Source organism: Cajanus cajan, chromosome 10 (genome assembly GCF_000230855.2).
Source record: "Cajanus cajan strain Asha chromosome 10, NIPB_CcT2T_4, whole genome shotgun sequence".
Lineage (NCBI taxonomy): Eukaryota > Viridiplantae > Streptophyta > Magnoliopsida > Fabales > Fabaceae > Cajanus > Cajanus cajan.
The window spans coordinates 25,093,814-25,117,182 of record NC_138526.1 but is presented as its reverse complement, the minus strand read 5'-3'; the positions used below and the strand labels follow the sequence as shown (position 1 = coordinate 25,117,182).

At 39.9% G+C, this 23,369-nt stretch overlaps 1 protein-coding gene across 1 annotated transcript in view; it reads left to right on the top strand.

Moving 5' to 3' along the window:
* LOC145952391 (uncharacterized) overlaps nucleotides 1-21,515 on the top strand; it is a 39,575-nt gene extending 18,060 nt beyond the window's left edge. The window contains exons 2-4 of the mRNA XM_083064747.1: nucleotides 7,198-8,430; nucleotides 21,246-21,303; nucleotides 21,463-21,515. Of these exons, the coding sequence (XP_082920873.1) occupies nucleotides 7,198-8,430; nucleotides 21,246-21,303; nucleotides 21,463-21,515 (1,344 nt within the window). The remainder of the gene's footprint in view (nucleotides 1-7,197; nucleotides 8,431-21,245; nucleotides 21,304-21,462) is intronic.
* Nucleotides 21,516-23,369: the final 1,854 nt, after the last annotated feature.

Here is a 23,369-nt window from a genome sequence, read left to right as displayed (position 1 = left end):
GTGTATGACAACAAAAATACAGAAAAAGCCAAAAATCAACAAAAAAGGCAAAATACAGAAAACCCAACAAATTGTACAGAATAACTTAGCCTGGAGAGGCTTGCCGAAATAATACTCTCTCAGAATAACTGAGCCTGGAGAGGCTCGCCGAAATAATACTCTCTCAGAATAATTGAGCCTGGAGAGGCTTGCCGAAATAATACTCTCTCAGAATAACTGAGCCTGGAGAGGCTTGCCGAAATAATACTCCCACAGAATAACTGAGCCTGGAGAGGCTTGCTGAAATAATACTCTCTCAGAATAACTGAGCCTGGAGAGGCTCGCCGAAATAATACTCTCTCAGAATAACTGAGCCTGGAGAGGCTCGCAGAAATAATACTCCCCAGAGAAACCTCAGCTTAAGCTCATGGAACAAATCCCCAGCGAGAGCTATCAAAGCAAAATCGTCAAAATCCCCAATGGAAGCGCGATCATCCAAGCAAAATATTCAGTCAAAGGACTTGAAACTTCCTCAGTGGAAGATAGCTCTCTGACTCAAGCGCTGAGTGAGGCTAAGCCTGCAGAGGCTTCCTAAATAATACTCTGGGATACATAAGATCCCCAAATCCCCAGTCGCCTACTCAAGAGGCACCCCTACAAAAGGAGAAAAATAAAAAAATATCAATAAATATTCCCCAAGCGGAATTCGGCATCCAGCCAAACACCGAACATCAAGATGATTTGCCTAACAGAAGAGGCCAGTCAAGAATTGAACGACAGAATCCCCCAGCGGATAACAGCCTACACAGAGGCTACAAAAATCAGAAAATCAAAAGAGACACCCGAATAAGGACAACCGGGATACTCCACTTACGTCAAAAGGACGTCAGCCAAACATAAGGCATCGCTCAACTCAGAGAGAGAGCATCTGTGTCTACACCCCAAGGAGTCAGAAATTCCCCATGGGTACCAACTAAGCAATGCAAGTTGGGGCACAAAAACCTATGAATGACTGCACATCCCCTAGACGGATCCCTGCGTTATCCAGCCCTCAGCGGCACAAAATCAAAAACAATCGTCGAAGCAGCATCGTGGACTGTGGAGACAAACTTATCTCAAAACCCTGGAAAGGGCAAACTCAGCTGCCCATGTTGAGAGGCAAAACCCTGGAGAGGGCAAACTCAGCTGCCCATGTTGAGAGGCAAAACCCTGGAGAGGGCAAACTCAGCTGCCCATGTTGAGAGGCAAAACCCTGGAGAGGGCAAACTCAGCTGCCCATGTTGAGAGGCAAAACCCTGGAGAGGGCAAACTCAGCTGCCCATGTTGAGAGGCAACACCCTGGAGAGGGCAAACTCACCCTGGAGAGGCAAACTCACCCTGGAGAGGGAAAACTCACCCTGGAGAGGGCAAACTCAGCTGCCCATGTTGAGAGGCAACACCCTGGAGAGGGCAAACTCACCCTGGAGAGGGCAAACTCACCCTGGAGAGGGCAAACTCACCCTGGAGAGGGCAAACTCAGCTGCCCATGTTGAGAGGCAACACCCTGGAGAGGGAAAACTCACCCTGGAGAGTACAAACTCACCCTGGAGAGGGCAAACTCACCCTGGAGAGGGCAAGACTCACGCTACCAAAGTGATCAGAAGCATTGAGGTATGCACAAGCCTGGAGAGGCGACGACTAATACTCACCCTGGAGAGGGCAAACTCACCCTGGAGAGGGCAAACTCACCCTGGAGAGGGCAAGACTCACGCTACCAAAGTAACTAGAAGCGCGGAGGTATGCACGAGCCTGGAGAGGCGACGACTAATACTCACCCTGGAGAGGGCAAACTCAACCTGGAGAGGCTACTCAACAATTTTCCCACCTGAAGACACTACAAGTCGGAAGGATGGCTTATTCCCCGGACAATTGGGTCAACTCCTTTACTTATCAAATGGTACACCAAAAGGCCGTTTGACTAAGTAAAGGGGGGGCAGCTGTAGACCCCTAAAATTGTCCGGGTCGGAAATAAGACTCGAAGACTCTCAAAGATCAAAGGAAAGTCAGCCAGAAGGACTCCTAGAAGACCATAGGATGACTATCTGTAGGTTTAGAGGTCTTAGAGTAGCCAAAAATAAGAAAGTGGGAGGTTTGGAGCTCAATACGGCCTCCTTGGAGTTCAGTACGGCCGTACTGCACATTTTGTACTACAATACGGCCGTACTGAAACCAATACGGCCGTATTGAAGTTTCTGTATTTCAATACGGCCGTACTGAATTCAATACGGCCGTATTGAAGTACAACAACTCAATACGGGCCGTATTGAACCCAGGGGCCGTACTGTGCCTCATCCCTATAAATAGGACGTCATTTGGACGTCATTCCACACTTTTCCACACAGTTTTGACTCCCTCCTTGAGTATTCTGGGGTTTTTGAGCAGTGTTTGTAGACCCCTAAAATTGTCCGGGTCGGAAATAAAGCTTGAAGACTCTCGAAGACTGAAGGAAGATCAGCCAGAAGGACTCCTGGAAGACCCTAGGAGGGTTCTCTGTAGGTCTAGAGGTCTTAGAATAGCTCAAAATAAGGAAGTGGAGGGAATGAAGCCCAATACGGCCGTACTGAACTTAATACGGCCGTATTGAAGCTTCAATACGGCCGCAGTGAACTCAAAACGGCGTATTGAAGTTTCTAAAACTTCAATACGGCCGTACTGAAACCAATACGGCCGTATTGAAGCTTCAATACAGCCGCAGTGAACTCAATACGGGCGCATTGAAATTTCTGAATTTCAATACGGCCGTATTGAACTCAATACGACCGTATTGGAGTTCAAAAATTTCAATACGGCCGTATTGCTTCTGTAGGCCGTATTGCGCCTATTCCCTATAAATATGACGTCAATTGGACGTCATTCCACACTTTTTTACAGAGTTTTAACCCTCTCCTTGAGTATTCTGGGGTTTTTGAGTAGTGTTCTGCCCTAGAAATCACTCGGAGAGTTGATCCGACAAAGTTCTTGAGCCCCGAGCCATTTTGCTTGAGGATCGAACCTAGTCGAAGGGAAATCCTCCGGATTTCCATAGTTAAAAGTTTTTTAGGAAGGAGCGAGCGAGCTTGTAGAGCGAGGGAACGCCAAAAAGCTTCCCAGTTTCACTCAATATATAAAAGCACGCTTCAAGAGGTTTCTTCTTAAATCCTTCCTTTTACTGCTTTCTGTGTGCATATTTAAACTGTCAACATGTAGATAGTTAATTTATAATTGCTTAGAATAAATAGGGGTAATTTAGTAATTTTACGCTATCATTTTAGAAAATAATCTGTCATAGGGAACCCGAAAGGGGCGCTGTGGGGTGCTAACACCTTCCCCACGCGTAACCGACTCCCTTACCCAACTCTGGTTGTAATGGCCAAAGTTGATTTGTAAAAATCAATTGCCTTATCCCTTTTTCCAATGTTTTGAGTAAAACATTGGTGGCGACTCCACGAACCCCTCCTTTTTGCGAAAACCACTAATCCATGGAGGGTCCCGCTTGGGATTAACATGGATTGGTGAATCATTTAATAAAATTGCTCGTTTGACAAGGTCTCAGTTTGAGAATACGTCATTCTAGCAATCCATATTTTTAAACAAATAAACGAGTCCAACCATCCTTCGCGAATGCCGAAAGCCCGTTTCGGGCCGGTGGCGACAGATGGCGACTCCGCTGGGGAAGCTTCGAGAGTCAGTCCCATTTAGTGACAGATTATTTTTAACAAATAATAGTTAAAATTACTTCATTACCCCTTGCTTGTATGATAACATGCTTTATATATTTGGCTTTAAATAACTGTTGTTTGTTTAAATTTCCGCAATTGTTTGAAATAAATTGCACACAAACCTTTGCACACAACAGTTCCCTCTATACCCGGGGGCATGAGTGGTAATCCATAGGGAGTGGATGTTAGTACGGCCGGTTGAATGGGTCTATAGGAGCCTACGAGACCGTTGTCGGAAAAACATCACTCAAGGTGATAACCATGAACTCGAGTCCGACAGTGCGTTGGAACTTTCCATCGACTTACGACGAGAGGAATTGGGTCCCTATAATGGGGGCACCTTGGGGGCCTTTGACCAAGTGAGAACAGTTAGATCCTCCTTGAATATGCACTTTTCTGCAGGAGACCCCTACCTCGTGATTCGTTCGTGACTGTTCGTGGATGAGTGAATTGTTTGTGTAAATGCTTATGTGCAATTGTTTGTGCATTAATAAATAACCTCGTAATAAGGTCTAAGAATAAATCCCCATGCATGAAAATGTCATGACATGAGAGGAAAAACCAATGTGTGAAAATATAAAAGTAAGGGGCATGTGCATCATTACCAATAAGAGACCATGCATCCTCATAAAAACATACATTTTAGGGTCACCAATACCTCTTGACATGAGTGAAAGAGACCCATGACTATAGAGATTCTCCGTTGGGGAGAGATCATAGATAAAGAAGGGTGGTAAACTTCCGTCTTAAAAAGGCAGCGCCTTAAAGATGGAGGTTTATCAAGCTCATGTTAAAGAGTGTATTCATTCCATAAAATAAACTAACTAAACATTCATTTTAGAAAGTGGCTGGTCATCTCTCTGTCCTTACGCGCGCACAGAGAATCAAGAAAATGGAAGCATTGGAGGAGCAAAACAAGAAGCTCACAACCGAGCTTTCACAGCTTAAAGAGCAAATGGCGCAAATGATGGAACTCATGCGTCACCACAACGTCCATGGATCTCATCACAGTGAACATGGGTCCCATCATGAGGGAGAGGAGGAAGAGCATGAAAAAGATCCTCCACACACTGTACCCCTTGGGGCTGGAATTATGATTAAAGAGCCCGAGGTTTCAAAAGAACAATTCCACGCCCTAGAGGATCGGTTGAGGGCTATGGAGGGGCATGATTTTGACATCAAAGATGCCGCTGACATGTGTTTAGTGAGGGACATTCAATTCCCTCCTAAATTTAAAGTGCCGGATTTCCCAAAGTACGTGGGATCGACTTGCCCCAAAAGTCATCTCACCATGTACTGTCGCAAGATGGCTGCATATGCCACGAATGAAAAGCTCTTGATCCACTGCTTTCAAGAGAGCTTAGCCGAAACTGCACTCAATTGGTATATGCAGCTGGATGGAAATCAAGTGTGCACGTGGAGACAGTTGGCCGACGCCTTTCTCAAGCGCTATAAGTATAACATCGACCTAACACCCGATAGGTCAGATCTTCAAGCCTTGAGTAAAAAGAATGATGAATCCTTCAAAGCGTACGCCCAACGTTGGAGGGAGTTGGCGGCACAGATAGAGCCCCCGCTGTCGGATAAGGAGACGGTGTCCTTATTCATCAACTCGTTGACTGGTCCCTATTACGATAAAATGATAGGGAACACAACGACACTCTTCTCGGACATCATCACCATTGGAGAAAGGGTGGAACATGGACTTAAAAGTGGGAAGCTGGCTAAGCCTTCCCAACCATATGAAGCTAAGAAGGCCTTCGGGAAGAAGAAAGAAGGAGGAGTCAACGCTGTAACCATTTCTCCATCTTCTTCCACTTCGAAGTCAGGCAAATCGCAATACAACTCTGTGAAGAAGTTTGACAAACTTCCGACCACTTATAGCGATCTCCTGCCGAAGCTAGTGGAGGCGCGTCTTATAGCTTACATTCCACCAAAGAAAGTGAATCCACCTTACCCCGATTGGTACAATCCACAAGACAAATGTCTATACCATTCGGGGGCACCGGGACATTCAACGGAGAACTGCAGAGCTCTCAAGTATAAGGTCCAAGACCTTATCGATGCTGGGTGGGTCACTTTCGATTCGACGGCGCCCGACGTGAGCAAGAATCCTCTACCGCAGCAGGAGTAGAGAGAAGGGCAAGCCATGATAGGGCCCCTCCACATTTTTTCTTTTAGGGACTCATGATCAGTACCCGAGATCATGAGGACCTTTTCATGTAAATAAAGGGTTTTGTACAGTTTTACACTCATATATCAATAAAGAGGCATTTTTTCACACATTATTCTCTCATTTTGTTCTATTCTCTCTCTCTCATTAATATTAATAAACTCTAAACCTAAACAGAACCAATAAATAATTATGTCTGTGATTGCTCGCTCTGACCGGGATCCGAAAGCCGAGGGTGAATGGGTTGAGTTGGACAGTGATGAGGAGACCATCTCTCCGGATCTGCAAAGACTGCTAGATCAAGAAGCTCGTCTACTCCAACCGAATCAAGAAGAATTGGAGACCGTGAATTTGGGGCAGGATCAAGAATTGAAAGAGGTCAACATTGGGACCCGTATCAGTGATGGAATAAAAACACAATTGATTCAATTATTGAGGGAATACAAGGACGTATTTGCATGGTCGTACCATGATATGCCCGGGTTGGACTCCAACATTGTCGAACACAAGTTGCCCTTAAAAGAGGGGTTTCGACCCATTAAGCAAAAGCTTCGACGAATCAAGCCCGAATGGTCCTTAAAGATTAAGGAGGAGGTAGAAAAACAATTGGACGCGGGATTCTTGGTTGTATCCCAGTATCCCGAATGGCTGGCTAACATTGTGCCAGTCGTAAAAAAGAATGGGAAGGTTAGAGTGTGTGTTGATTATAGGGATTTGAATCGTGCCAGTCCAAAGGACGATTTTCCCTTGCCCCACATCGATACACTTGTGGATCACACCGCCACAAACACACTCTATTCCTTTATGGATGGATACTCGGGGTATAATCAAATCAAGATGAATATAGAAGACCGCGAGAAAACTTCTTTCATTACACCCTGGGGAACTTTCTGCTACAGGGTGATGCCTTTTGGACTTAAAAATGCGGGTGCCACCTACCAACGAGCGATGGTGACGCTATTCCACGATATGATCCACAAAGAAATTGAAGTATACGTGGATGACATGATCGCAAAGTCAAAAGACGAGATGGACCACATCCAATATTTGAGAAAATTATTCAATCGGCTTCGTAAGTATCAGCTTAAGCTAAACCCGGCTAAGTGTACTTTCGGAGTTCGGTCAGGTAAGCTTCTCGGGTTCATCGTCAGTGAAAAAGGCATAGAGGTGGACCCCGATAAAGTAAAGGCAATAATGGAAATGCCTCCTCCTAAAACTGAGAAAGAAATTAGAGGATTCCTCGGCAGGGTGAACTACGTCGCAAGGTTCATCGCACAGTTGACTGACACGTGCAAACCAATATTCAAGCTGTTGCGCAAGAATCATTCCGAAGTTTGGGATGAGAATTGTCAACAAGCTTTCGATAAGATCAAACAGTGTTTGGCCAATCCACCAGTGTTGGTGCCACCTGTCGAGGGAAGACCATTAATCCTCTATCTAACGGTGCTTGATGAGTCCATGGGAGCTGTGCTAGGACAACAAGATGAAACAAAGAAGAAAGAACAAGCCATCTACTACCTGAGCAAAAAGTTCCTTGATTATGAAACCCGCTACACGCCACTAGAAAAGACGTGCTGTGCGTTAGCATGGGCAACACAACGGCTCAGGCAGTATATGATTAGGCATACTACTTGGTTGGTTTCCAAAATGGACCCAATTAAGTACGTGTTCGACAAACCGATAATCACTGGGAAGATTGCCCGATGGCAAGTGCAATTATCAGAATTTGACATCATACATGTCACACAAAAGGCCATCAAGGGTAGTACCCTAGCTGATTACCTAGCACACGGACCGACCAATGACTATCAATCCCTTCAGGATGATTTCCCCGATGAGGATATAATGCATTTACAACATGAAGATCCTAAGGATGATACGTGGACCATGTATTTCGATGGAGCCTCCAACATGCTTGGACAGGGGATTGGAACAGTATTAATCTCCCCACAAGGAAAGCATATCCCCTTAACGGCAAGACTCAACTTTGACTGTACAAATAACATGGCCGAATACGAGGCTTGCGCGTTAGGAATCCAAGCAGCAATCAACAATGGTATCCTAAAGCTCAAAGTATTTGGAGATTCGGCTTTAGTCATTCACCAACTGCGAGGTGAATGGGAAGTCCGAAATCCTAAGCTGATACCATATGTTGAGCATATCAAAGACCTGATACAATTCTTTCAAAATGTCGTCTTTGAATATATCCCAAGGGAGGAAAATCAGTTCGCTGACGCCCTTGCCACACTATCATCGATGTTCGCCTTGGATAAGGAGCATGAAATGCCCATCATCAATATCCGGCGGCACGATAAGCAAGCGTTCTGCCTACTGATAGATGAAGCTGTTGACGATCATCCATGGTTCCATGACATCAAACAATATCTGTCAAAAGGGGAATATCCTGATATGGCCAGCGATAATGATAAAAAGCATATCCGAAGAAGGGCCATGGGATTTCTGTTGATTGGAGAAACCCTCTACAAAAAGAATTATGACTCGGTCTTGTTGAGGTGCATAGACCAAGTCGAAGCTCAAAATGTAATCAAAGAAATACATGAGGGGGTTTTCGGTACCCATATTCCCGGGCCTGCAATGGCTAAGAAAATCCTCAGAGCAGGATATTATTGGTCGACCATTGAAAGGGATTGTTACCAATACGTCCGGAAATGCCACAAGTGTCAAGCATACGCCGACAACATTCATGTCCCACCAACGCCACTCAATGTGTTGGCTTCACCATGGCCATTCGCAATATGGGGCATGGATGTTATTGGACCCATCGAGCCAAAGGCATCCAATGGACATAGGTTCATCCTTGTGGCCATTGACTATTTCACCAAATGGGTAGAAGCGGCATCGTATGCTCATGTGACCCGAAAGGTGGTAACATCCTTCATCAGAAAGAATATCATATGCAGATACGGTATTCCCGACAAAATCATCACTGATAATGGATCCAATTTGAACAATAAGATGGTGGAAGAACTGTGCAAAGAGTTCAAAATTCAGCACCATAACTCTTCCCCATATCGACCAAAGATGAATGGGGCGGTCGAGGCAGCCAATAAGAATATCAAGAAGATAGTACAAAAGATGGTTGTCTCATTCAAAGACTGGCATGAGATGCTACCCTTCGCTCTCCATGGTTATAGGACTTCAGTACGTACATCCACAGGAGCTACTCCATTCTCCCTTGTTTATGGAATGGAGGCAGTTCTGCCGGTTGAAGTCGAGATACCGTCTCTGAGAGTAATCATGGAAGCAAAACTTTCCGAGGCAGAATGGGTTCAAAGTCGACACGACCAATTGAACCTTATCGAAGAAAAACGACTGAACGCCATATGCCATGGTCAAGCCTACCAAAGGAAGATCAAAAAGGCTTTTGACAAGAAAGTCCATCCTCGAATCTACCATGAGGGAGAGCTGGTGATGAAGAAATTGCTACCAGCTCAAAAGGACAAAATCGGAAAGTGGGCCCCAAATTACGAAGGACCATACGTGGTGAAGCGAGCCTTCTCCGGAGGAGCATTGATTCTCACAGACATGGACGGAGAAGAACTTCGATACCCAGTCAACGCTGACGTGGTAAAGAAGTATTATGCTTGAAGACGTTGCTTGCATCAGCCCGCTAGGATGAAAACCCAAAAAGGGCATCCTAGGCAAAAGTTAGGGCAAAACAAAAAGCCCGCCAGTACAAGGGTACTACGCAAAACAAAGGCAAAATTATCCCCGCTAGGACATGTCCTAGGCAAAAATTAGGGGCAAAAGAATAAGATGCAAAAAGTAAAGCAAGCAACGATCACTTGAACCGAAAACCGAAAGGCGGTCCAAGTGATAATCTTCTAGAAGCAAGCGTCTTGCAGTATCTACACTCCTGGCTCAGGCATCTCACCCGAAACAACTAGGGAAACGGGAAGAGCAGCAATCACAGATATAATTGTTTAAGCCAAAAATGTATAGCCCACCTCGGCCAGCCATTCTTCAGAAAATCCTTTTGTAAACCTTTCTGTAAAAACACTTGTGAATATCAATAAAAATATCCATTTGTTTCTTTTCTTTCTTGACCATGTGATTATGCCTCTGAATTGGTTTTTCATAAACTTGTACGAAATTCCATTAATAATCGGTCAATAAAAGAAAATTGGAGGGGTTCCTGTAAAATCCATAATCTCCTACATAAAGGCTCACAAAAATACTCCCTCGCGTCAATGACAGAAAGTCCTCCAAGAAGAAAAGGATAGGGAGAGCCACTCACTTTTCTAAATAAATGAACAAAAATAAAAAATTGTATTGCATTTGTGCATCACACACACATTAGTTGTACATTCAAAGACCTTATCATGAGGCAATTACATAAAATAGAAAAATAGAAAATTGCTTGTGTATGACAGCAGCAAGCAAAATACAAAGATTCAGAAAATCAACAGCATCATACAGAATAACTGAGCCTGGAGAGGCTTGCCGAAAGAATACTCACAGAATAACTGAGCCTGGAGAGGCTTGCCGAAAGAATACTCTCAGAATAACTGAGCCTGGAGAGGCTTGCCGAAAGAATACTCTCAGAATAACTGAGCCTGGAGAGGCTTGCCGAAATAATACTCTCTCATAATAACTGAATTTAATTTCTTTGGCACTTTTAATTTCTGTACAGCAAAAGCCAAAAACATAAAAAGGCAAAATACAGAAAAAGCCAAATCAGAAGAAAAGGCAAAATACAGAAAAAGCCGAAAATGAAAAAGGCAAGGATATAGAAAATCCAACAAAAAGATCCCGCAGAATAACCGAGCCTGGAGAGGCTTGCCGAAACAATACTCATCAGTTTGTACAGAATAACTGAGCCTGGAGAGGCTTACCAAAATACTCCTCATCCTCCACATCAAAGAATAAATGAGCTTGGAGAGGCTCGCAGAAATAATACTCCCCAGAGGGAACCTCAGCTCATACTCTTGGATTCAAAATCCCCAGCAAGAGCTATCAAGCAAGATCGTCAAAATCCCCAATGGAAGTACGATCTCCCAAGCAGAATATCCAAGTCAAAGGACTTAAACTTCCTCAGTGAAGATAGCTCTCCAGCTCAAGCGTTGAGTGAGGCTAAGCCTGCAGAGGCTTCCTAAATAATACTCTGGGATACATAAGATCCCTAAATCCCCAATCGCCTACATAAGAGGCACTCCTTCAAACGGAAAAATCATAAAAAGATCAATAATCATTCCCGAAGTGGAATCAGGCTCTCAGCCAATCATTGAACATCAAGGTAATATGCCTAACAGAAGAGGCTAATCAAAATCAACATCCAGAATCCCCAGCGGATAACAGCCTATACAGAGGCAGCAAAAAATCAGAAAATCAAAAAGAGTTACCCGAACAAGGATAACCGGGATACTCCACCAACGTCGAAAGGAAGTCAGCCAATCATAAGGCACCGCTCACATCAGAAAGAGCATCTTTGTGTCTGCATCCCTAAGGAATCAGAAATTCCCCAGTGGGCACCAACTACGCAATGGAAAGTTGGGACACAAAAAACCTATGAGTAACTGCACATCCCCTAGACGGATCCCTGCGTTATCCGGCCCTCAGTGGCACAAAAATCAAAAAACAACCGTCGAAGCAGCATCGTGGACTGTGGAGACAAAATCATCACAAATCCCTGAAAAGGAAATATTCACGCTACCCCGTCGTCACAAACATGGAGGTATGTAGCTTCCGGCTCAAACAAAGAGTGAAGCTAAGCCTGGAGAGGCGGGTACTCACAGCTTCCAGCTTGGGCAGCAAGCAAAGCAAAGCCAGGAGAGGCGAAACTCACACTGCTCACCGTCGTCACAAAGGTGCTTAGTTTCCGGCTCGAACAAAGAGCGAGACTAAGCCTGGAGAGGCGAAACTCACACTGCTCACCGTCGTCACAAAGGTGCTTAGTTTCCGGCTCGAACAAAGAGCGAGACTAAGCCTGGAGGGGCGAAACTCACACTGCTACCATTGTCACAAGGGTACTTAGCTTCCGGCTCGAACAAAGAGTGAAGCTAAGCCTGGAGAGGCGGTACTCACAGCTTCCAGCTTGGGCAACAAGCAAAGCAAAACCTGGAGAGGCTACTCGACAATTTTCCACCGGAAGACGCTACAAGTCAGAAGGTCGGCGCATCACCCGGACAATTGGGTCAACTCCTTTACTTGTCAGCCGGTACACCAAAAGGCCGTCCGACTAAGTAAAGGGGGGGCAGCTGTAGACCCCTAAAATTGTCCGGGTCGGAAATAAAGCTTGAAGACTCTCGAAGACTGAAGGAAGATCAGCCAGAAGGACTCCTGGAAGACCCTAGGAGGGTTCTCTGTAGGTCTAGAGGTCTTAGAATAGCTCAAAATAAGGAAGTGGAGGGAATGAAGCCCAATACGGCCGTACTGAACTTAATACGGCCGTATTGAAGCTTCAATACGGCCGCAGTGAACTCAATACGGCGTATTGAAGTTTCTAAAACTTCAATACGGCCGTACTGAAACCAATACGGCCGTATTGAAGCTTCAATACAGCCGCAGTGAACTCAATACGGGCGCATTGAAATTTCTGAATTTCAATACGGCCGTATTGAACTCAATACGACCGTATTGAAGTTCAAAAATTTCAATACGGCCGTATTGCTTCTGTAGGCCGTATTGCGCCTATTCCCTATAAATATGACGTCAATTGGACGTCATTCCACACTTTTTTACAGAGTTTTAACCCTCTCCTTGAGTATTCTGGGGTTTTTGAGTAGTGTTCTGCCCTAGAAATCACTCGGAGAGTTGATCCGACAAAGTTCTTGAGCCCCGAGCCATTTTGCTTGAGGATCGAACCTAGTCGAAGGGAAATCCTCCGGATTTCCATAGTTAAAAGTTTTTTAGGAAGGAGCGAGCGAGCTTGTAGAGCGAGGGAACGCCAAAAAGCTTCCCAGTTTCACTCAATATATAAAAGCACGCTTCAAGAGGTTTCTTCTTAAATCCTTCCTTTTACTGCTTTCTGTGTGCATATTTAAACTGTCAACATGTAGATAGTTAATTTATAATTGCTTAGAATAAATAGGGGTAATTTAGTAATTTTACGCTATCATTTTAGAAAATAATCTGTCATAGGGAACCCGAAAGGGGCGCTGTGGGGTGCTAACACCTTCCCCACGCGTAACCGACTCCCTTACCCAACTCTGGTTGTAATGGCCAAAGTTGATTTGTAAAAATCAATTGCCTTATCCCTTTTTCCAATGTTTTGAGTAAAACATTGGTGGCGACTCCACGAACCCCTCCTTTTTGCGAAAACCACTAATCCATGGAGGGTCCCGCTTGGGATTAACATGGATTGGTGAATCATTTAATAAAATTGCTCGTTTGACAAGGTCTCAGTTTGAGAATACGTCATTCTAGCAATCCATATTTTTAAACAAATAAACGAGTCCAACCATCCTTCGCGAATGCCGAAAGCCCGTTTCGGGCCGGTGGCGACAGTGTTCTGCCCTAGAAATCTCTCTGGGAGTCGATCCGACGAAGTTCTGGAATTCCGAGCATTTAGCTTGGAGATTTGAACTTAGTTGAAGGGAAATCTTTTGGATTTCCATAGTCAAAAATTATTTTTTAGGAAGGAGCGAGCGAGCTTGTAGAGGGAGGGAATGCCAAAAAGCCTCCTAGACTTCATTGATATATAAAAAGCACGCTTCAAGAGGTTTCTTTTCTAAAAATCCCTTCTTTTACCGCTTTCTGATTGTTGCATATTTAAATTTATCATCATGTAGATATTTAATTTACAATCGCTTATAATAAATAGGGGTAATTTAGTAATTTTGCGCTATTATTTAATAAATAATCCGTCATAGGGAACCCTAATGGGGCGCTGTGGGGGTGCTAACACCTTCCCCACACGTAACCGACTCCCTTACCCAACTCTGGTTGTAATGGCCAAAGTTGATTTATAAAATCAATTGCCTTAAATCTTTTTCCAATGTTTTGAGTAAAATATTGGTGGCGACTCCAAGAACCCTAATTTTTGCGAAAACCACTAATCCATAGAGGGTCCCGCTTGGGATTAATATGGATTGGTGAATCATTTAATAAAATTGGTAGCTCGACAAGGTCTCAGTTTGAGAATAAGTCGTTCTATCACTCCACCACTTTTCAAAACTTTAAAAAGAGTCCAACCATCGTCGCGATTGCCAAGGTCCGTTTCGGCAGGTGGCGACAGTTCCCACCTAGATGCATGGTTCTTGAAGGACCAAACAAATCCATGTGAATCAATTGCAAAGGTCTAGTTGTGGAAATCTGATTTTTGCTTTTAAAGCTAGCCTTCACTTGTTTGCCCTTTTGACAAGCATCACATAGTTTGTCCTTACTAAACTTGAGTTTAGGTAATCCTACCACTAATTCCTTCCTACTCATTTTATTTAAATGATCCATGTGAATATGTGCAGCTCTCCTATGCCAAAGCCAAATATTGTCTTCTTTGGTTATTAAGCACTTAGTATTAGAAATTGCTATCGAGTGTTCTAAGTCAAGCATGTATATGTTGTCAATTCTTTTTCCAATGATTCTGATTTCCTTTGTCTTTTTATCACATATCAAGCAACAAGTATTATCAAATTCAATTTTAAAACCTTTGTCACTAAGTTGACTTATGCTCAGCAAATTATGTTTCAGCCCATCAACAAGCAATACATTCTCAATCAATGTTTGGGAGGAGGGGTTACCAATATTACCATGACCAAGAATTCTCCCTTTGTTGTTGTCACCATAGGTAACATACCCTTCATTCTTCAATTTCAGACTTGAGAATTTTGAAGGATCTCCAGTCATATGCCTTGAGCAGCCACTATCAAGATACCATAGCAAGTTCTTGGCCCTCAAGCATTCCTACAACAAAGATTCAGAGAAAAAATTTAGGTACCCATGTGAAGGGTCCTTGTAGGTTAGTTCTCAGCCTTTTGCTTTTATTAATCCAAACCATTTCTCCATTTGGAACTCCATATTTCCTTGAGTAGTAATTCCTTATTGTGTGACCTCTTTTACAACAATAATAGCAAGTTGTTTGTCTAGAGAAATTGCTTTTTAATTTTCTAAAATCTTGGTTTTTCTTAAAAACTCCTTTCTTTGACTTGAATGGCATGCTCATGCTTTGATTAAAACCAAGTCCACTCCTATCAAAAGTTTTTCTTTGTTTTCCCAAAAGAATATTCAAATTTGCATTTCCATTTGTGAACTTTGCAAGAGTGGTTTTTAAATCAGCATTTTCTTTTTCAAAAGTCTTGCAATTTTCACAAACATCTTTTGAGGAGGTGGAGGTTTCACAATGAGCTTCACTAAAGTTGAAAATAGTCTGAAGATTTTCATGCTCATGTTTCAAATCTTCAAGCTCTTGTTCAGCTTTAATTAAAGCATTTTCATACCATTTCAGCTTGTTTTTAAGCTTTGAATTTAAGGCATCTAATTTCACAGCCTCTTTATGAATTTGTATAAAAGCTTCTTGGAGTTGATCATAGTCTGGATTAGATTCAAGGTCAGAGTCACTTACAATTGTGTCTTGGTCAGCTCCAGCCATCAAACATAAGTTGTTCTCTTCAAATTCAGATTCATCACTTGTTGTGCTTGAGTCATTGTCTTCCCAAGCAATGTAGGCTCTCTTCCCTTTGCCATTTTTCTTCATTTTCTTCTCCTCTTGTTGCTTCTTCAAGAGGTTTGGACACTCAGCTTTTATATGTCCCGGTTTTCCACACTCAAAGCAATTATAGGAGGATGTACTTGCTTCCTCTTTCTTATTAGTCTTTTTATTGAACTTGTAGGGGGAAATCCTCTTTTTCCTTAAAATTTTTTTGAACTTATTCACCAGCAAGTTGAAGTTCTCAGTTTCGGAATCATCGGAGCTTGATTCTTCACACACCTCTTTGCCTTTGGCAGATTTCAAGGCCTTTAGCGACACTCCTTTGCCCTTCTTGTCCTGCTATTCATTTTCCTCAAATATGTGCAGCTTTTGCTTATGCTCTCTTAGCTTCCCAAAGAGAGTAGCAAGGGTCAAAGAGGTCAAGTCCTTTGATTCTTCTATGGCTGTCACCTTTGCTTGCCATGATCTGTCCAAGCATTTCAGCACTTTCAAATTCAACTCTTCTTTTTCAAATTTCCTACCAAGGTCAACACGGTGATTTATCAAGTGTGTAAATCTCTTTTGAAAATTAGAAATAGATTCACCATTGTTCATTCTCAACAATTCATATTCTCTTATGAGAGTATGCTTTCTAGATCTCTTTACATCACTTGTTCCTTCATGAGTGACTTGCAAAGTATCCCACATTTCTTTAGCAGATTTGCATTGTGATATTCTAAAGAATTCATCAATAAACAATGCAGATGTAATAATGTTTTTGGCTCTATAGTCATATTGGGCTCTTTTTCTTTCATCATCACTCCACTCACTCCAATGTTTTTCTCTCTTCTCATCATCATCTTTTGTCATTGGGATATAGGGTCCATTTTCAATTGCATCCCATACAACAATATCAATTTCTTCAATGAAAATTCTCATCCTAATTTTCCAGTAGACATAGTTTTCACCATTGAAAATAGGAGGTCTATGAATAGACACACCCTCACCATAGGGTAGGTTGTTATTGGCCATTTTTAAAATCTTGAATAACTCTCAAGAACCTTGCTCTAGATACCAATTGTTAGCAGATTTGCATTGAGAAATTCTAAAAAATTCATCAATAGACAATGCAAATGTAATGATGTTCTTTGCTCGATAGTCATATTGGGCTCTTTTTCTTGTTAGAAAAGAATGGCACAATCCAAGAGGGGGGTGAATTGGATTCTATGACACTTTAAAAATTTTCAGAGTTTTTAGGATCTTTATTTCAATTTAAACTTTTCTAAAAATGAATTTTCAATGAAGTTTCTTAAAGACTTGTTAATGAAGAATGAATCCTCTATGCTTTCTTGATTTACCAATAGAACAATATGTAATGCTTAGTTAAAACCAATGTTGCTCATGCAAACATGTTAATCAAGAACAATCTTTTCAATATACAATCAAGATATTACACAAAGTAAAAGATAAGGGTAAGAGAAGATTGCACAAGTCTTTTATCCTGGTTCAGCCACTTCACATGTGACCTACATCCAGTCCTCAATCATAACCTGATCAAGATTTGTTCCACTATCTTAATGAAGAAGGTTTACAAGCATACCACACATACATACACTCCTACATTCAAGATAACCACTTTCTTGACCTCAAGAAAGCACCCCTTGTAGAAACCCACTACAAGAATTCCTTACCACTTGAGAAACCTACTCAAGATTTACAAGTATTCACAAAGAATTAAGGAACGAATTCACCTGGAGTTCAGAAGCAAATCTTAATCTCTTTCCTTTCAAGAATGTGATGATGATGATCTTTTCTCATATCTTTTCAAAAACATTTTTCTTCTTGAATTCACAAAGAAAACTCTCCAAGATTGTTACAAAGACTTCACAAACACGTTTTTCTAATTTTGATTCTCAATTCTAACTCTGTTCTGAAGTTTCAAAATGGTCAAACTATTTATAAGTTTTTCAGAACCAGATAATCGATTATTTTAAAGAATAATCGATTATTTTGTTCTTCATGATTTCTGGAAATCAACCAAGAACAATTTAATCGATTATTTTGCTGGATAATCGATTATTTCAGAGAGTCATTTCTAGGATAATCGATTATTTCACAAATAATCGATTATTGCAGCAAGGCATCCTTTTTGCCTTGTTGCTGGAATAATCGATTATATTTAATAATAATCGATTATTTTGAGTTAGTTTTCAAAACTTTATTTTAAGTCTCAAAATAACTTCTTAACCTTTTAAACTCATCATCATACATTCCCTAATCAGATTAGATACAGATTAGCCAAAGCACAAAGCACACACACAAAACAAATAAACTCAAACAAAGCAATCTATAAACTACTCCTATTACATAACATTTTCCTTTGACTTTGTTTTTGACTTCTAAGTTATTGATGTCCTTGGTCAGCTTTGTTCAACACATTTGTTATCATCAAAACCTTTAATCTTCATAGGTGATCTCAACAATCTCAGTCTCCCCCAATCTCAACAATCTCCCCATTTTTGATGATGACAAACCAAGCTAAGCTAAGCCATTTTGTCCATTTTGCTTTGCCCCTTTTTTCATTCAAAACCTGCAAAACAAACCAACACAAAACCTTTCTCCCTCTTTGGACATCATCAAAAACAAATCAAGCTATGAATGTCCACAACACACAGTATGAGCTTTATGCATACTCCTTATATGCTCAGAACAATACCAAAAACTGATTTAACACAACATAGGTATTGGTCAACAAAGTCAATTATTTTTTTCTTCATGATTTCTGGAAATCAACCAAGAACAGATTAATCGATTATTTTGTAGGATAATCGATTATTCCAGAGAGTGATTCCTGGGATAATTGATTATTTCACAAATAATCGATTATTATAGCAAGGCATCATTTTTACCTGTTGCTGAAATAATCGATTATATTTAATGATAATCGATTATTTTGAGTCAGTTTTCAAAACTCTGTTTTATGTCTCAAAATAACTTTTCAAGTTTCTAACTCATCATCATACTCACTCTTAGTCATATTAGATAAATATTAACCCATGCACAAAGCACACACATGCAAAATAAGTTCAATCAAAACAATACAACTTATGAGCTACTCCTATTACACAACATAATAGCCATATTTTCTTCTTGACTTTGTTTTTGACTTGTTGATGTCCTTGGTCAGCTTTGATTCTCAGAATCCATACTTTGTTATCATCAAAACCTTTTTTCTCCAAGTTTGAGTTGATTCACCACTCCATGAATCTCAACAATCTACACACAACCTCATGCTACCATTTTTCTTCTTAACTAAGAAAATAGGTGCTTCCTAAGTGCTCTAATTATTTCTTAAGCTCAACTAGCTCTACATGTGACATCCTATAAGGTGCAGTTGAAATAGGCCTCGTACTCAGTACTAGATTAATAGAAAATTATACCTTTCTCTCAGGTGGTAGACTACACATGTCCTCAAAGAAGACATTAGGGAATTCACACACTACTGGTAGTTCATTCACTATAACACTACTCTCAAAACATAAAGAGGCTAAAAGCATGTAAACTTGGACATCCTCTTGCAAAGACACGGTAACTTGATTGACAGTCAAATAGTCCTTACTTTTCCTTGTTGAGTTTAAAACCCCTCTTGAAGATCTTTGTGAAGATTGAAGAAGTTTTAGTTTTGATGTATCTAGATTTAGCTTTGTTTAGCTTTGATTTACTTTGGTTCATTTTTGTATTTTATGGTCTATGTGAAAAGGATATTGTATTGATTGTTAATTAGACTTAGACTTTAATGTGTTTGCTTATCATGATGAATTAATTAAAAAATTACATCTTGTCTTAGTAAACATAAAACTCAATGTTTCTCATTTCATGTGAAAACATAATGTAAGAGATTTCAAAGTGTTTTGACATAAAATGAAACTTGGTTCATTCAAAAGAATTCAAGATTAAGTTAGGTAATAGATTACCATTTGAGGTAATAAATTATTGAAACTTAGCATTAAAGTGGAATTCAAAGTCCTCTCTATGATAATAGATTACCAATTGAAGTAATAGATTACCATGGTTACTTTTGAGTGAAAACAAGTGAAACATGTTGAAAAAACATCAGATTAATCAATTACCCATATCAGTAATCAATTACCTCTGCACAAAATTGAGTTTTGTAGTTTTTGGAACACGAGTTAATCGATTACCAGAAATTGTTATCGATTACCACAATGTTTATTTTCAATTTGATTTCAATTTCATTAAAGGTTGGTAATATATTACCTACTATGGTAATCAATTAATACTGTTACAAGATTTTAGTGTTGAAATCTTGTTTGCTCTATAAATATAACTCTTTTCATAAACTTAAAAGGATGACGACACATATGATTAGAGAGATCAAATCTAGGAAAAATAAAACATTTTCTGATATGAAAAACATTTTGAGTGAAGTTCAAATCAAATTTTTCCAAACAATCTTAAGAGCAAGTTTGAAAGTAAGAAAGATGTCGTCTTGAAAAGAAATTCAAGAACTTCAAAGATTATTATGCTAATTGCTATGGAAGATCACTCTAACTGTAATCGATTATTTATGCTCTGTTTTTCAATAGTTGAGAAACCTTGCTATAATAATCGATTATCTGTGAAATAATCAATTATCCCAGAATGTCCTCTCTAGAATAATCGATTATCCTAAAAAATATTCGATTATTCTGTTCTTGAATGATTTCCAGAAATCTTAAAGAACAAAATAATTGATTATCCTTAAAAATAGTTGATTATCTGAGTGAAAACTTTATAAAACGGGTTCTCTCATTTAGAAACTAAGAGAAGAAAAGAAGCAAGTGATATTGTGAAAACTTTGTGATATACTTTTGATCTTTGTGATCTTCTTGGAGAGTTTTCTTTGTGGAGCGAAGAAGAAAAAACTTTGTGAGATGTTTTGAGAAAATTCATCACCATCACTATATTCTTGGAAAGGGGAACTAAGATTTGTCAAGGATTCACAGTCTGACCTTAAATCCTTTTGTGTATTGTGGTAAAAATCTTGAGTAGGTTTCTTAAGTGGTAAGGAGTTCTTGTAGTGGGTTTCTACAAGAAGTACTTTCTTGTGTATAGTGTGTAGAAGTGTGTGCATGTGTGGTATGCTTGTAAAACTTATTCATTAAGATAGGGAAAAAAATCTTGATCAGGTTATGATCAAGGACTAGATGTAGGTCACATGTGGAGTGGCTGAACCAGGATAAATAAATTTGCATTCTTCTCTCACTCTTATAATTTATATTAAGTAATCTTTATTTGAATTTTAAGATGGTTTCTTGTGATTAATGTAATTTTATGATTAAAATGGTTTAAATTGGAATATAAACATTGCATGTTAACTTATTTTTAAACTGATTAAATAAAGATTAATCAAGAAATCATATAGAAGTCATTCCCATATACTAAGAGGGTCAATATACTTCATTGGAAATTGACTTTAGAAAAGTTTTAAAGAAATTAAGATCTTTAAACTCTGATAAATTTTTTAAGTGTTAATAAATCCGATTCACCCCCTCTTCTTGGATTGTTCCATTCCTTTCTAAGAATTGGCATCTAAAGCAAGGTTCTTGAAAGAAAATCAAGATTTCAAAAATGGCTAACAATAACCTGCCCTATGGTGAGGGAGTTTCTATTCATAGACCTCCTATTTTTAATGGAGAGAATTATGTCTATTGGAAAATTAGAATGAGGATTTTCGTTGAAGCAATTGACATTGCTATATGGGATGCAGTTGAAAATGGACCCTATATTTGAGGTTAGCGAAAATACACATAGAAGGGGGGTTGAATGTATGTGTTCGTGTTCGAAGGAATATTTTTGAAAGTCGCTTCGCAAGAACAATTTTTAAGCAGGGTGTTCCAATCTTAAAAAAAAACTTAAGCTTGTTTAGCAAAACTGATCTTCTACTTTAAGAAACAGGTTAAGTAAATTGGTTTTCCTTCTGACAGGTTTATCGTCCAATAAAAAATTGTTTCAGAAGGTCAAGTGTGTTTCTGTCTAATGATTTGTTGAAAAACAAAGTAGAAGAAAGACAAAGTAGGTAATGTTGAAAAATAAAGAGAGTACATAAATGGTTATACTGGTTCACTAAATCTGAGCTACGTCTAGTCTCTTTCAACTAAAGGGTTTAACTAATCACAAACGATTACAAGTATTCTCAATCACTTCTGGCTCGTCAACCTCTCTTGTCAACGCTAGTATTCTTAACCACTTCTAATTCTCCAAGTATTCTTGACCACTTCTAGCCTGCTAGCTTCACTTACTAGCGCTAGTATTCTCAACCACTTCTTGTTCACAAGTATTCTTTCTACCAGCCTCTTCAGGCTTTATAGCAATCGAGGGTGTTGAGTGTGTTTGCAACTCTCACAAAGAGGATAGGGTAGTTTCTACACTCACTAAGGTGCGTAACCTTAGTTTTACAAAGATAAGTGTCTAAGTGTTTGTTTACTCTCATAGAGAGGATGGACTATTAGCAACACTTACTAAGATAAGCTATCTTAGTTTTTACACAGATATATAGGAAATACTTTGAGAAGAAATATAGCTTATGATCTTTGCTTTCTTTTTCGTATTGCACGTTTTCTCTACTTCTTTATTCTATCTTCTTTTTCTTTTCATTGATACTTATAGCCATTTGATAATTCTTCCCATTATTTGAATTCAAATTTTCCCGTTGGAGTGTAGTTGCAAATGGAGGCTTGTTCATATGTAAATCTTCTCATTTAATGTTTTTGATGTTGCATTAAATATTTGCTTGTATTTGTAGAGTCTCTTTGTGTAGTTGATTACTTCAATATATGACTTCAATCATGATCTAGGTATATTTGTACTTTCCTCATTAGTTTAGCTATTGTGTTGCTGTCTTTTTCTGAAAAGCAGGTGTCCTTTCTTTGGCGTATTTAGCTTTGACTTGTGATTCCACGCTTGCCTATTTTTCTCCTTTCTGTATCCACGTTGATGTCCTCTTGTGTTTCTTGTATGATTTCTTTCAATGTGATTAGTGGACTTCAGACGAGCTTCAGTATTTTTGACATCGTCTGGTTACAAGATACTTCGTCTAATCTTGACTACCCTTTTCGTTTGGGTGTGGGAGTGATAACTTCGCCTTCTAGTTTATTTGGTTCTTTCTAATGGTCACTTCATGTTGATGTCTGGCCAACTTGCGTCTGATGCCTCAGGCTTCCGCTGATAGACTTGACTTATCTTGTATTTTGATTTGTGCTTGAATCAACTTTAGTCTTGATACTGGCGTTTCTATCGTCTGATGTTTTGTCTAACTAGATTATGCTTGATCATACTTCATTGCTTGAAATTTTTGTCTAACTAATGCACATGTTAGAAATAACAATATTTATTATATTTGTCATATTCAAAATCTTGGTGGGAATTGCGAACGCGCTTCATCTAACTTAACAATCTCCCCCTTTTTGATGATGACAAATATAATCTATCTAGTTCATACATATTTATACATATCAAGTATTTTTGTATTAGACACAGTATAGAGCATAGAGCAAGCAGATAGCATATATCATTTTATGTTCGTTTTCTTAAGGTCCTAAGGTTCCTCCCCCTTAGACTATGCTCTCCCCCTTACTTAGTGAATGGTTTAGTTTGATAGATTTTGTGTTCTTTTCTTCCCTTTTGTGATCATCAAAAAGAAATAGAGGGTGAGTATGATATACTATTAAGCATCTATCAATTCCATACCTAGTCTATCTCTTAGCCAAACATATCTATCTTCTTGAAGGGGTTTGGTGAAGATATCAGCTAGTTGTTCTTTAGTCTTAACATAAACCAGTTCAAATGTTCCTTTTTGCACATGATCTCTAATGAAATGATGTTTAATCTCTAT